General features: G+C 48.7%; 1 protein-coding gene across 2 annotated transcripts; it reads left to right on the top strand.

Annotated features, from left to right (window-relative positions):
* Positions 1–7,424: 7,424 nt before the first annotated feature.
* On the top strand, positions 7,425–14,491 carry LOC129716193 (40S ribosomal protein S27). 2 transcript variants are annotated; one of them, XM_055666065.1, is made up of 4 exons: positions 7,425–7,570; positions 12,673–12,781; positions 13,011–13,121; positions 14,203–14,491. In XM_055666065.1, exons 1-4 carry the CDS (start codon positions 7,565–7,567, stop codon positions 14,229–14,231), a joined length of 255 nt encoding a protein of 84 aa, XP_055522040.1. In that variant the 5' UTR covers positions 7,425–7,564; the 3' UTR covers positions 14,232–14,491. The 2 variants fall into 2 exon arrangements, with proteins under 2 accessions (XP_055522040.1, XP_055522041.1); XM_055666066.1 differs by having other exon boundaries at positions 7,490–7,635.
* The last annotated feature ends 1,451 nt before the right edge of the window (positions 14,492–15,942 follow it).

Below are 15,942 nucleotides of genomic sequence, written 5' to 3'. Positions count from 1 at the left end.
CTCTCCCTGGAGCAAGCAGTGCACAAACAAAATCATTTAGAAGTGATTTAGATTTTCTATTTCCATTCCGAACAAGGATAATTAAGGGCAGGACCTTCCTGTTTGTGGAAAGGAATTTTCTTTGTAGGTATAAAAAAGTTTCTGCCTAAGTTTTGGATCCTGCTCAACTTTCTTAAAGGGGAAGTGTGCAGAAAAGTGTCTCCTTGTTGGGAAACTGCTCATTTAAAGGTTACCAAAGGTTAACAGGCGAGAAGGGCGAGGTTGTGTTGTTTGATGAGCAAACTATGGGTAAAAGTTTATTTTTGGAAATTACGACAAAAAATTGATTAAAAAAGCAACATCACAACTGGAGCAGAAAGCACATTATCGGGGATGGCACAGGTTAGGGAACAACTTCATCCACGATCTCAAGGAATCGTGGAGAGTTGTGGACACAACCCAGACCGATCACACAAACCGTAGAAACATAGAAAATAGTTGCAGGAGGAGGCCATTCGAGTAAGCACCGCCATTCATTGTGATCATGGCTGATCGTCCCCAATCAATAACCCGTGCCTGCCTTCTCCCCATATTCCTTGACTCCACCAGCCCCTAGAGCTCTATCTAACTCTCTCTTAAATCCATCCAGTGATCTGGCCTCCACTGTCCTCTGTGGCAGGGAATTCCACAAATTCACAACTCTCTGGGTGAAAACGTTTTTTCTCACCTCAGTCTAAAATGGCCTCCCCTTTATTCTAAGACTGTGTGTGTGGCCCCTGGTTCTGGACTCGCCCAACATTGGGAACTTTTTTCCTGCATCTAGCTTGTCCAGTCCTTTTATAATTTTATATGTTTCTATAAGATCCTCCCTCATCCTTCTAAACTGGGGTGAAAACAAGCCTAGTCTTTTCAATCTTTCCTCATATGACAGTCCCGCCATCCCGGGGATCAATCTCGTGAACTTACGCTGCACTGCCTCAATCACAAGGATGTCCTTCCTCAAATTAGGAGACCAAAACTGTACACAATACTCCAGATGTGTTCTCACCAGAGCCCTATACAAGTGCAGAAGAACCTCTTTACTCCTACACTGAAATCCTCTTGTTATGAAGGCCAACATTCCATTAGCTTTCTTCACTGCCTGCTGTACCTGCAAGCCAACTTTCAGTGACCGGTGTACAAGGACACCCAGGTCTCGCTGCACCTCCCCCTTACCTAACCTAACCCCATTGAGATAATAATCTGCCCCCTTGTTTTTGGCGCTAAGATGTGTCTCTCCTAGATAGACATAAAAAGCTGGAGTGTCTATCTTCGGTTTAAACCAGCATCTGCAGTTCCCTCCTACACAAACCATCCTCCCTCCCATTGACTCTATCTGCAATTCATTGCCACATGTACCAAATAATTAATGATAATTAAAATGTTTATAATAAAAATAAAACGTTTACGACATTTACAATGAACAGAAAATAAAAAATGAAATATAATAATTATATTGAAACAAAACAATGAAAACATTTATATTTAAAATAAAATAAAACCACAATAAAACTAATATATTTAAAATAATTAATTATAATTAAGGTGTTTGTAATTAAATTTAAAAAGTTAAAATAGACAGTAGACAATAAACAATAGGTGCAGGAGTAGAGGCCATTCGGCCCTTCGAACCAGCACCGCCATTCAATGTGATCATGGCTGATCATCTACAATCAGTACCCCGTTCCTGCCTTCTCCCCATATCCCCTGACTCTGCTATTTTTAAGAGCCCTATCTAGCTCTCTCTTGAAAGTATCCCGAGAACCGGCCTCCACCGCCCTCTGAGGCAGAGAATTCCAGACTCACAACTCTCTGTGAGAAAAATTGTTTCCTCATCTCCGTTCTAAATGCCTTACTCCTTATTCTTAAACTGTGTGTGTGTGTGTGGCCCATGGTTCTGGACTCCCCCAACATCGGGAACCTGTTTCCTGCCTCTAGCGTGTCCAAACCCTTAACAATCTTTGTCCTTCGAGCCCTTAACAAAACTTTTTTTTTAAAAGAGTCATGTTATTGAAAGAGCCTGGTTTATGTAGTTGAGGCCACAGTTCATTGGCTATATTTAAGAGGGAGTTAGATGTGGCCCTTGTGGCTAAAGGGATCAGGGGGTATGGAGAGAAGGCAGGTACGGGATACTGAGTTGGATGATCAGCCATGATCATATTGAATGGCGGTGCATTCTGAAGAAGGGTTTCGGCCCGAAACGTTGCCTATTTCCTTCGCTCCATAGATGCTGCTGCGCCCGCTGAGTTTCTCCAGCTTTATTGTGTACAATCGGGTACATGTCTCCTGCCTCTAGCGCGTGTTCAAACCCTTAACAATCTTATATGTTTCAATGAGATTCCCTCCCATCCTTCTAAACTCCAGAGTGTACAAGCCCAGCCGCTCCATTCTCTCATCATATGACAGTCCCGCCATCCCGGGAATTAACCTTGTAAACCTACGCTGGGCTCCCTCAATTATAAAACATTTATAATTCAAATAAAATATTAATAATTGAAATAAAATAATTGAAATGTTTATATTAGAAATTAAATAATGAAAGCATGTAATAATATTGTGAATAGTAATTCATTATCAAAGGAAGATAATGGTATGTTAGCTTTCATTGCAAAAGGATTTGAGTATAGGAGCAGGGAGGTTCTACTGCAGTTGTACAGGGTCTTGGTGAGACCACACCTGGAGTATTGCGTACAGTTTTGGTCTCCAAATCTGAGGAAGGACATTATTGCCATAGAGGGAGTGCAGAGACGGTTCACCAGACTGATTCCTGCGGATGTCAGGACTGTCTTATGAAGAAAGACTGGATAGACTTGGTTTATACTCTCTAGAATTTAGGAGATTGAGAGGGGATCTTATAGAAACTTACAAAATTCTTAAGGGGTTGGACAGGCTAGATGCAGGAAGATTGTTCCCGATGTTAGGGAAGTCCAGGACAAGGGGTCACAGCTTAAGGATAAGGGGGAAATCCTTTAAAACCGAGATGAGAAGAACTTTTTTCACACAGAGAGTGGTGAATCTCTGGAACTCTCTGCCACAGAGGGTAGTTGAGGCGACAGTTCATTGGCTATATTTAAGAGGGAGTTAGATGTGGCCCTTGTGGCTAAGGGGATCAGGGGGTATGGAGAGAAGGCAGGTACGGGATACTGAGTTGGATGATCAGCCATGGTCATATTGAATGGTGGTGCAGGCTCGAAGGGCCGAATGGCCTCTACTCCTGCACCTAATTTCTATGTTTCTAAGATGACTGACTGATTGCTCTGTGTTCCCAGGGTCAGAACTAAACAGGCTGAAGCAGCATTCGGTTTTTATGCTCCACTGAACACCTGAGGTGTGCACAGACTGTAAGCACATTTAAATCAGGCCTAAAACACTGTTGTTTACTATAGCTTGTCCATAACCCGACATGCAGGTAATCTTAACCGTTTAATTTTAACCCTTTTATGTGCTTTTTAAAATAGTTTTATTGTTTCATTGACGTTGTTTTATTATTCATACATTTGTCCTATTGCTTGTTTTGCAATTTTGAATTATTGACTATTTTTTTTTTCTTTCCTGTAAAGCACCTTGAATTGCTGTTTGCATGACTGGTGCTATACAAATAAACTTGCCTTGACTTTGGTGCCTTCCCTCACAGTGGGAAACTTTTAATTCTGCTGTGTGGGGATGTTTTATGTTGAACTCTATCGTTTAGAAGAATGAGAGGCGATCTCATTGAAACATATAAGATCGTGAGGGGCCTTGATCGGGTGGATGCACCGAGGATGTTCCCAATGATCGGGGAAACTAGAACTAGGGGACATAGTTGCAGAATAAGGGGGGGCTCTTTTAAAACTGAGATGAGGAAGAACTTCTTCACCCAGAGGGTGGTTAATTTATGGAATTCACTGCCCCAGGGAGCAGTGGAAGCAGAAACTTTAAATATATTTAAGACTAAAATAGATGTTTTTTTAGCTGCCAAGGGGATAAGGGGCTACGGGGAGAGGGCAGGGATATGGACCTAGGTATGGTTAGTATAGTAAGACCTGAGTGATCTCCTGGACAAGTGTCGATCGCCTGGATTGGGGTCGGAGAGGAATTTCCCGGTTTTTTTTTTCCCGAATTGGACCTGGGTTTTTATCCGGTTTTTTGCCTCCCCCAGGAGATCACGAGGTTCTTGGGGTGGAGAGGGGTGATAGAGGTATAAAGGGGAGGGTAGTGTCTTGTGTTCTGTGTCTTGTGTCTACTGTTTGTGGTAAGTGTGTCTGTTTAGTGTTCAGCCATGAGCGAATGGCGGTGCGGGCTCGACGGACCTGGTGGTCTACTCTCGCACCTACTTTCTATGTTTCTATGTTTCTATGTGTGTTGTGTTCTTTATTTTATTGTATGGCTGTACGGTGATCACATTTCACTGTGCCAACTGAGAGCCCAATCTATCTTGGTTCTTGGTAAGGCATTATTAACTTACTTTTGATGAAATTCAGCGAGCAAACGCGATAATTCCCGATATTTTGGATCTTTAAATCTCCACGGCAAATGTCGGCTGTTCACTTCCGCTGTTTTCTACCTTCAGTTCCCTCTTGTAATTACCTTACTTTCTATATTTTTTTTTGCCTGAAAATTTAGGTCGCTGTGCTTCACGATCACCCCGAATAGCACAGAAAATTTCAGCTCATAAATCGCCGTTTTCCATGTTTTTAACGGGTGGGAAAGTGCGTGTTTCCCCATTCACTAACATGTACCGAACTGACATATGTCCTCCAGTTAAAATTTTCGGTCACGTGAGGGGGGGATCTACGCTCATTTGACATTTGGTGAAATCACCCTATAGCCAACGAACTGGCCTCAACCACCTTCTGTGGCAGAGAATTCCAGAGATTCACCACTCTGTGTGAAAAAGGTTTTCCTCATCTCGGTCCTAAAAGATTTCCCCCTTATCCTTAAACTGTGACCCCTTGTTCCGGACTTCCCCAACATCGGAACAATCTTCCTGCATCTAGCCTGTCCAACCCCTTAAGAATTTTGTACGTTTCTATCAGATCCCCCCTCAATCTTCTAAATTCTAGCGAGTACAAGCCGAGTCTATCCAGTCTTTCTTCATATGAAAGTCCTGATATCCCAGGAATCCTGACATCAAGTCCTGACATCATCAGCGAAAAGTCTGGTCGTACTTGTGACTTTGTCATGGATGTCATCAAAAGGATTTGAGTATAGGAGCAGGGAGGTTCTACTGCAGTTGTACAGGGTCTTGGTGAGACCACACCTGGAGTATTGCGTACAGTTTTGGTCTCCTAATCTGAGGAAAGACATTCTTGCCATAGAGGGAGTACAGAGAAGGTTCACCAGACTGATTCCTGGGATGTCAGGACTTTCATATGAAGAAAGACTGGATAGACTCGGTTTGTACTCGCTAGAATTTAGAAGGTTAAGGGGGGATCTTATAGAAATGTACAAAATTCTTAAGGGGTTGGACAGGCTAGATGCAGGAAGATTGTTCCCGATGTTGGGGAAGTCCAGAACAAGGGGTCACAGTTTAAGGATAAAGGGGAAATCTTTTAGGACCGAGATGAGGAAAACTTTTTCACACAGAGAGTGGTGAATCTCTGGAATTCTCTGCCGCAGAAGGTAGTTGAGGCCACAGTTCATTGGCTATATTTAAGAGGGAGTTAGATGTGGCCCTTGTGGCTAAAGGGATCAGGGGGTATGGAGAGAAGGCAGGTACGGGATACTGAGTTGGATGATCAGCCATGATCATATTGAATGACGGTGCAGGCTCGAAGGGCCGAATGGCCTACTCCTGCACCTAATTTTTATGTTTCTATGTCATCAAAAGGATTTGAGTATAGGAGCAGGGAGGTTCTACTGCAGTTGTACAGAGTCTTGGGGAGACCACACCTGGAGTATTGCGTACAGTTTTGGTCTCCTAATCTGAGGAAAGACATTCTTCATAGCAAAAGGATTTGAGTATAGGAGCAGGGAGGTTCTACTGCAGTTGTACAGGGTCTTGGTGAGACCACACCTGGAGTATTGCGTACAGTTTTGGTCTCCTAATCTGAGGAAAGACATTCTTCATAGCAAAAGGATTTGAGTATAGGAGCAGGGAGGTTCTACTGCAGTTGTACAGGGTCTTGGTGAGACCACACCTGGAGTATTGCGCACAGTTTTGGTCTCCTAATCTGAGGAAAGACATTCTTCATAGCAAAAGGATTTGAGTATAGGAGCAGGGAGGTTCTACTGCAGTTGTACAGGGTCTTGGTGAGACCACACCTGGAGTATTGTGCACAGTTTTGGTCTCCTAATCTGAGGAAGGACATTTTTGCCATAGAGGGAGTGCAGAGAAGGTTCACCAGACAAATAATAATAATAATAATACTTTATTTCGGACTCCATGTCCAGAAAAGGGGCAACATTACATAAAAATGCATTGCATATAAAAAAAATCATAAAGTACATATGCAAATAAATGTGTTAAAGAGGGAACTGCAGATGCTGGAGAATCGAAGGTTACACAGAAAAGCTGGAGAAACTCAGCGGGTGCAGCAGCATCTATGGAGCGAAGGAAATAGGCAACGTTTCGGGCCGAAACCCTTCTTCATATGCAAATAAATGTATCTTGTATCTTGTGTATGTATCTTCCCCCCCCATCTCCCTTCTGTTTTTTGTTTTTTCTGTTTCTTGTTTTTTGTGCTAACTTGTATGTATGCACTGAGTACGAGCAGCTTTCAGTTTCACTGTACATGTATAGTGACAATAAATGGCATATCTGCCGCTGCTGCTGCTGCTGCTGAGTCGGAGGCTGCTACTGCGGGTCTGCGGACGGCGGCACCGGGAGCCCGCGGATCCCTGGAGGGAGACCGCTTTTCGGGGCTCCTGCAACGGCGAATTCTCCAGCCCGTGTTGCGGGGTTGAAGAGCTCCTGGAGCGGGGCCTGACAGCACCGCCCCGCGCGGCTTGGAATGGCCGCGGGACTCTGCGAGCGCACGCCGGGGTCTCTAACACCAAGACTCGGTGTGCGACTTCGCACCACCCGGCGTGGCTTTAATGGCCGCGGGACAATCGCCATCGCCAGCCGGGGGCTTTGACTTTGACTCTGACATGGGGGGGGGGGGGAGTGCAGGGGAGAGATAAGTTTATTTGACCTTCCATCACAGCGATGTGATGGATGTTTATGTAAATTATGTTGTGTCTTGGGTCTATGTGTTTGTAATGTATGGCTGCAGAAACAGCATTTCGTTTGGACCTCAAGGGGTCCAAATGACAATTAAATTGAATCTTGAATCTTGAGATCAGTCAAATGATTTGCTTTATTGAACGCATATTAGTACAGGTTCCTTTTATTGCAAAATGACAATTTTATTCCAAATGACAATTAAATGTATCTTGTATCTTATTGATGGGGCAACTGCATGTTGAAGGGGGCTGACCTTCTCAAGATGGCGGGCGCTGGCAGACGCCACGCGGTGACGTAGGACGAGCTTCGGTCCCTGCGCTGCGCCCCCGGGAAACCCCGTTATAGCCGGCTGCCTGTCCGGCATCCTTCCTTTTACCACGGCGGCGAGTCGACGCCAACATGCCTGTGAGTGGCGTCGTGAGAGACGGCGGGGGAGTTCGGCCTGAACCCGGCCCGGGGGAGGCGGCGCGGTGAGGGGGGGGATAGAAGTCGAGAAGGGGAGAGGGATAGGGTCGGAGAGGGGGGGCGAACGGCCGCGGTGGCGGGCGGCAAACCGTCGACCAAAAGCCGCGGCGGAGGGAAAGATGGCGGATAGGAGTCGAGAGGGGGGGCCGCGGGTGGGGGGGTAGGGCGAGAGGGGGGAGGGGGAGGGGGTGGGTGCGGGAATTGCCAATTGCCTCTACCCCCCGGGGTTACCAGGGGCAACGGCGGCAGGGGGGGCGTAAAAACCGGCGGGACCAAAAGCCGCGGCGAGGGGAAAGTGGCAGCTCCTTCCTCCCCTCTCCGCCGCGACTGACACTGTAGGGGGGGGGGGGGAGGAGGGGGGGTGCGGGAATTGCCAATTGCCTCTACCCCCCCGGGGTTACCAGGGGCAACGGCGCCAGGGGAGGCAAATGGAACGCTGGCCCGGAGCGCGTGCACCCCTTGCATGCGGCCCCGTTCACTATAGTGAAGTGGGGTGGGGGTGCGGGAATTGCAATTGCCTCAACCCCCCCGGGGTTACCAGGGGGGCACGGCGCCAGGGGAGGCAAATGGAACGCTGGCCCGGAGCGCGTGCACCCCTTTGCAGGCGGCCGGCCCCGCTCTCTATAGCGAAGTGTGGGGGTGGGGGGGAGAGAGAGACAGACGTGTTCAAGAAGGAACTGCAGGTGCTGGAAAAATCGAAGGGACACAAACATGCTGGAGGAACTCAGCGGGTGCAGCAGCATCTATGGAGCGAAGGAAATGCTGAGTTTCTCCAGCATTTTTGTGTTCCTTAGAGAGAGAGAGAGATAGACTGCGTGCAGGGAGGGAGGGTCCCACAGACAGGCGGATCATGGGCCCCCTGAGACGGGGGGGGGGGGGGGGGGGCAATGTGTGCATTGCTCTTATTGCAAAGGGGGTGGGGGTTGGAATTGCAATGGGGGTGGGGGTTGGATTTGCAAAGGGGCTGCAAAAACAGAATTTGAAAGAGGTTTATATGTGACCCGAGAGGGGGAGGTGGGGGTTGACATTGCAATGGGGCTGCAAAAACAGAATTGAAAATAGGTTTATCTGTGTGACCCGAGGGAGGGGGTTGGAATCGCAATGGGGTTGCAAAAAAAAAAACCCAAAAAACAGAATTTAAATGGGAAGGTTTATCAGAGTGACCCGAGAGGGGGAGGTTGTTGACATCGCAATGGGGTTTCAAAAGCAGAATTGAAAATAGGGTTATCTGTGTGACCCGAGGGGGGGGGGGGGGGGGGGTGTTGGAATCGCAATGGGGTTGCAAAAAAAACCCAAAACAGAATTTAAATGGAAGGTTTATCAGAGTGACCCGAGAGAGGTCTATACAATCCGAGAATTGCAATGGGGTTTGCAGAAACAGAATTGAAAAGAGAAGGTTTTTATTTTTAGAGTGACCCGAGGGGGGGGTGGGGAGTGTTGCAATTGCAAAGGTGAGAATGTCATGAGCATGGCACTTTGGAAAGTGGGGGGGGGGGGGGGGGGGGGGTGAAGGAGGGGATGGGCTGCATGCGTAGATTTAAAGGGGAGGTTCCAGAGAGAGACAGATGCACTTTGGAATGTGGATTGCACTTTGTAAAAAGGGAAGGGAGCTGGAGGCGGAGGGGGGAAATAGGCAACGTGGCTGTAACCCTTCGCTGGGATTTGAGAAGGGAGTTTGGTAGTGACCTGGGGGGTGGATGGAATTGCACTTTGGGAAGTTGGTTGGGGGGGGGGGGATGTTGGCATATGCCAGTTTAAAGGGGAGGGTCCCAAAGGGACAGATGGGATGGGAATGTGCGTTGCATTTTATTTTGTAAGGCGGCTGCAAAACAGATTTGATGGGGAGGTTCCCAGAGAGACGGATGGGGGGAAAAGTAGGTCGGCAGGACTTGCGGGTGCTGGTTTCAACTGAAGATGGACACAAAATGCTGGAGTAACTCAGAGGGGACAGGTGGCAAATCTGGGGGGAAGGAATGGGTGAAGTTTTGGGTCGAGATCTGAAGATGGGTCTGGACCCGAAACGTCACCCTTTCCTTCTCTCCAGAGATGCCGCCTGTCCCCCCCTCTTGAGTTATTCCAGATTTTTGTGCCTTATCTTCAGGAAAAAATGGAAATGTGCACTGTACTTCTGCAAAGGTGTGTGCAAAGCAGATTTAAAGGAGAGCTTCACAGAGCAACATGGGATGGTGAGGGTGGCAATGTGCTTTGGGCAAGGGGATTTAAAAGGGAGATTCACAGAGAGACGGGTGAGGTGGGGGAAGGTGAGAATGCATGTGAGAAGGGGGGGGGGGGCTGCAAAGCACGTTACTAATTCGGAATAAAGGTGACAGCCGTAATTCGCAAATTAAATCCGAATAGAGGTGGCAAACCTTTATTGGGATTTAAATTGGGGATTATCTTGGACTGGACATTTGCATCGATAAAATTGCTAAATTTGCAAATATAATTGTAGACAAAAATGCTGGAGAAACGCGGCAGGCAGTATCTATGGAGCGAAGGAATTGGTGACGTCTCGGGTCGAGACCCTTCTTCAGACTGGGGAGGGAGGTTACCTGGGGAAGGGATGGTTTACCGTTTTGTTTATTGTCACGTGTACCGAGTTAGAACAAAGAGCTTTTGTCGGAAAGACAATACACGATTACAATCGAGCCATTTACAGTGTACAGATGCATGATATGGGAATAAAGTTTAGTGCAAGGTAAAGCTGCCAAAGTCCGATCAAGGATAGTCAGAGGTAGACAGAAATGCTGGAGAAACTCAGCGAGTGAGGCAGCATCTATGGAGCGAAGGAATAGGTGACGTTTCGGGTCGGCCTCCGACCCGAAACGTCACCTATTCCTTCGCTCCATAGATGCTGCCTCACCCGTTGAGTTTCCCCAGCATTTTTGTCTACCTTCGATTTTTTTTTCCCCAGCATCTGCAGTCCCTTCTTAAAGAAAGGATAGTCTGAGGGTCACCAAAGAGGTAGATAGTAGTTCAGCACTGCTGAATTGGGAAATGTGCATTGTATTTTGCAAAGCAGATTTAAAGAGGAGGTTCACAGAGTGAGCTGGGGGGTGGGAGGAAAATATGGCCAATAACAGTAAAATATTTATTTTTTTCAAGAGGTTTATCAGCCCCCAGTAGTTAAGTTTCCAGCGTCTGTTTGGGTTCTTTACCTCGTGACAACCTGGCCTGTAGCCATAATAAACACAGCGAGAAGTTGAATTTTGTGTGGCTTGCTCAAGCTCTTCAGACTTGATTTCCCCGAACTACTTTCCGTTAAAGATTGATCTCAAAATTCCCCGGGATGCTTTCTACGTAGCCCCTGAAGTTGCAGTTTCATTTTAGCAATTCGCTGTCGACTTTAAACAGTGGCTTTTAACACTTTGGCTGCCGCCTTGGATAGAGTGGACGTGGAGAGGATGTTTCCACCAGTGGGAGAATCTAATACCAGAGGGCACAGCCTCAGAATTAAAGGACATTCCTTTAGGCAGGAGATGAGGAGGAATTTCTTTAGTCCAAGCATGGAATTCTTTGCCACAGAAGCCTGTGGAGGCCATCAATGGTTACTTTTAAGGAAGATATAGATAGATTTGTGATTAGTACGGATGTCAGGCGTTATGGGGAGAAGGCAGGAGAATGCGGTTGAGAAGAGTTGAATAGAGTAGACTTGATGGGCCGAATGGCCTAATTCTATTCCTAGGATTTAGCGAACGGCTTATTTTAATCTATCAGCCTGATGCGAGTTTCACAAACACCTAGCTGTATTTATTGTGTCTATTGTCGGTATAAAGCAGCACCTGCAGTTCCTACAGAAGAGGAGTGTTTAAGAAGGAACTGCAGATGCTGGAAAATCAGAGGTAGGCAAAAATGCTGGAGGAACTCAGCGGATGAGGCAGCATCTATGGAACGAAGGAAATAGGCAACATTTCGGGTCGAGGCCCTTCCTCAGATTGATGTGGGGTGGGGGGGGGGGAAGCTGCCTAATCCGCTGAGTTTCTCCAGCATTTTTGTCTACTTTAACTGAAGAGGATACAAGACACCTGGGGCAGATCAGCCATGCCCACGTTGATGGGCTGAGTGGCCTACTCTTGTTTTAATAGACTTTCAAAGAGCAGTGTGCCCCGGCCAACATTTTATTAAAAACACAGTGGGAATGGAAAGCTGGCGTTTCAGGCCAGGATCCATCTTCTGACACCCGAGGAAAGTCCTCCACAGATGCTGCCCGACCCGCCGAGTTCCTCCAGCACTTTGCGTGTCTTGTGAAAGATTCCAGCGCCTGCAATTCCCCAGGTCCCCAGCATTTTATTGCTCGTGTTGATGTCGGCTTTGGTGATAAAGGCGGACTTTGCTCCCCTTTCCGTGAGCAGGGTGTGATATGCTGAGGTTCGACCTGTGCAAGGAGGCAGTAAGAATGCAAGGTCGTTGACCCACATCAGCGAGCAGCGGGGCTCGGCTTAGCTGGGAGAAGGAATGGTGCGGACGGGTTCAGTTTAGTTTAGAGATGCAGCGTGGAAACAAATGTGGGGAAGGTAGACAAAAGTGCTGGAGAAACTCAGCGGGTGCAGCAGCATCTATGGAGCGAAGGAAATAGGCAACGTTTCGGGACGAAACATTGCCTATTTCCTTCGCTCCATAGATGCTGCTGCACCCGCTGAGTTTCTCCAGCACTTTTGTCTACCAGCGTGGAAAGAGACCCTTCGGCCCACTGAGTCGGCACAATCCAGCGATTCCCGCACACTAGCACTGTCCCACACACTAGGGACAATTTTGCTTTCACACCGCGCCAATTAGCCTGCAAACCTGCACGTCTGTGGAGTGCGGGAAGAACATGAAGATCTCGGAGAAAACCCACGCAGGTCACGGGGAGAACGTGCAAACTCTGCGCAGACAGCACCCGTAGTCCGGATTGAACCCGGGTCTCTGGCGCTGTAGTGCCGTAGCTCTACCACCGTGCCGCCTGGCCTGGCAAGGGGACTGACCCCCTCGACTGGTGCCCATGGGGGGGGGTGTCCAGAGGAGCCTATGCCTGAGGCTCACCTTGTTGCTTGTGTCCACAGCTGGCAAAAGATTTGTTGCACCCGAGTCCGGAGGAGGAGAAGCGGAAACACAAGAAGAAGCGTTTGGTGCAGAGCCCAAACTCCTACTTCATGGATGTTAAGTGTCCAGGTGCGTGTCTTACCTGTTGTGTTAGTATGGGCACCGGGGAAAACGTGTCTCAACGTTCACAAGTGAAGTTGGATTGCCTGTGTGTGTGTCTGTCTGTCTGCCTGTCTCCCAGTCTGTCTGTGTCTCCCTCTCCCCCCCTCTCCCCCTCTCCCCCCCCTCTCCCCTCTCCCCCTCTCCCCCTCTCCCCCTCTCCCCCTCTGACTGACCGCTGGTGTTGCTGTCCCTCCAGGCTGCTACAAGATCACCACTGTGTTCAGCCACGCGCAGACGGTCGTGCTGTGTGTCGGATGCTCCACCGTTCTCTGTCAGCCCACAGGAGGAAAGGCGAGGCTAACAGAAGGTGAGTGTGGTGGAGACCCCCCCCCCCCCCCCCCCCCCACATTGTGGGAAGGAACTGCAGGTGGCGGCTCACACCGGACGGAGATAAGCACAAAATGCCGGAGTAACTCGGCGGGAGAGGCAGCATCTCTGGCGGGAATGAACGGGTGGCGTTTCGGGTTTCGACCCGTTCCTTCTCCCCAGGATGAGTTACTCCAGCGTTTTGCGTCTATTCCCCACCCCCACCCTGGTCACTGGCTGGCTGGGAATCGGCCTGTGCTCTGCTGTGCAGCGCAGTTGTGTACCAGCAAGGAAGTTCGGGTTCTGGCTGAACACAAAGCGCTGGAGTAACTCAGCGGGTCAGGCAGCATCTCTGGAGAGCATGGGACGGGTGCCGTTTCGGGTCCAGTTCGGGCTTGTTTCCTCCCACACCCCAAAGGACGTGCAGGTTTGTAGGCCAATTGGATTTGGTGAAATTGTAAATTGTCCCAAGTGTGTGTGTGTGTAGGATTGTATTAATGCAGAGATGTTGCCTGTCCCACGGGTGTAGAGATGCTGCCTGTCACGTCAAGTTTATTCGTCACTCCCCCCCCCCACATCATTCTAAACGCCAGTGAGCACAGGCCCAGTGCTGTCAAACGCTCATATCATAGAAATTAGGTGCAGGAGTAGGCCATTCGGCCCTTCGAGTCTGCATCGCCATTCAATATGATCATGGCTGATCATCCAACTCGGTATCCTGTACCTGTCTTCTCTCCACACCCCCCCGATCCCTTTAGCCACAAGGGCCACATCTAACTCCCTTAACTTAAATATAGCCAATGAACTGTGGCCTCAAACTACCTTCTGTGGCCGAGAATTCCACAGATTCATCACTCTCTGTGTGAAAAATGTTTTTCTCATTTCGGTCCTAAAAGATTTCCCCCTTATCCTTAAACTGTGTGACCCCTTGTCCTGGATGTGTGTGGGGATGATCGCTGTTTGGCGCGGACTCAGTGGACCGAATGGCTTGTTAATGATGTCTCTCTCTCTCTCTCTCTCTCTCTCCCCCCCCCTCCCCCCCCCCCCTCTCTCCTCCTCTCTCTTCCACCCCCCCTCCACAGGCTGTTCATTCCGGAGAAAGCAACACTGAAGAGGCAGTAGTCCCGCAAGGACGAGCCGTGACTCTCTGCGACTGGCCTCCTGGTTTCCCGGGCTAGTGTGCGCAATAAACCACTTCCCGTGACACCCGGAGGCCAGTCTGGGATTGTCCGTGCTGGAGCGGGGCGTGTGGCCGCCACTTCCCTGTGGCCTCCACCCGTCTACTGTAGCTGTAGACTGCTGATCCTATTGCTAGTGTTGAGTTCTTTGTTAGAATTGTCAAATAAAATGCGGGTGATGTATTTACTTTTACCCGTGGGTTATTTACTCTTATTGATCTCGCCGATATCTGAAGCTTAACCCCTGAGGGTTAGTTTGGTTGTGGTGTTGGGGTCGATTTCCATCCTCTGATCATCCAACCCCCCCCCCCCCCCCCCCCCCCCCAGGGCCACCCCTTTGCTGTGGCAGAGAGTTCCCTCCGCAGCAACAATGAACTACAGTTTAGTTTGGTTGAGAGATGGTGTTCAAACAGGCCCTTTAGGCTCACAGAGTCCGTGCCGACCAGCGATCACCCTGCACAATAACACTATCCTACACAGATTCAGATTCAATTTTAATTGTCATTGTCAGTGTACAGTACAGAAACAACGAAATGCATTACACACTAGACAACGGGTTCAAGAAGAAACTGCAGATGCTGGAGAATCGAAGGTAGACACAATTGCTGGAGAAACTCAGCGGGTGCGGCAGCATCTATGGAGCGAAGGAAATAGGCAACGTTTCGGGCCGAAACGGTGCCATTCAATGCGATCATGACTGATAATCCCCAATCAGTACCCCGTTCCTGCCTTTTCTCCCCATATCCCCTGACTCCGCTCTTTTTAAGAGCCCTATCTAGCTCTCTCTTGAAAGCATCCAGAGAACCGGCCTCCACCGCCCTCCGAGGCAGAGAATTCCACAGACTCACAACTCTCTGTGTGAGAAAAAGTGTTTCTCCGTCTCCGTTCTAAATGGCTTACTCCTTATTCTTAAACTGTGTGTGTGTGTGTGGCCCCTGGTTCTGGACTCCCCCCAACATCGGGAACATGTCTCCTGCCTCTAGCGTGTCCAAGCCCTTAACAACCTTTCACTGGCATCATCTGCAGCCCGCAAATCGACTGAAGGTTGCAATCTGAAGGGACTTTTGTAAAGCAGCATCTGCAATTCCTTGTTTCTCCCCGAGTGATCGAATTACCTCCCTGCAGGCCTGTCACTGAGCCAATTTATGAATCGTCTTTCCAGTCAATAAGTCCTTAACGCTGCCTGTCACGTGCATCATGACTCATGGAAAATTACTTTGTTGTTTAGGCAGATTGAATCATACGTAGGTACAAGAGAGATACATGGCACTGGAGTTGCTGCCTCACAGCGCCAGAGACTCGGGTTCAATCCTGACCACGGGTGCTGTCTGTATGGAGTTTGTACCTTCTCCTCGTGACCTGCGTGGGTTTTCTCCAGGAGCTCCGGTTTCCTCCCACACTCCAAAGACAATAGGTACAGGAGTAGGCCATTCGGCCCTTCGAGCCAGCACCGCCATTCAATGTGATCGTGGCTGATGGTACACAAAAATGCTGGAGAAACTCAGCGGGTGCAGCAGCTTTTATGGAGCGAAGGATATAGGCAACGTTTTGGGCCGAAACCCATCTTCATGGCTGATCATCCCCAATCAGTACCCCGTTCCTGCATTTTCTCCCCATATCCCCTGACTCCACTATCTTTAAAAG

The sequence above is a fragment of the Leucoraja erinacea genome, unplaced genomic scaffold, assembly GCF_028641065.1.
Source record: "Leucoraja erinacea ecotype New England unplaced genomic scaffold, Leri_hhj_1 Leri_183S, whole genome shotgun sequence".
Taxonomy (NCBI): Eukaryota; Metazoa; Chordata; class Chondrichthyes; order Rajiformes; family Rajidae; genus Leucoraja; species Leucoraja erinaceus.
Note: the sequence above shows the minus strand (reverse complement) of the source record. Positions and strands in the feature narration are given on the sequence as shown.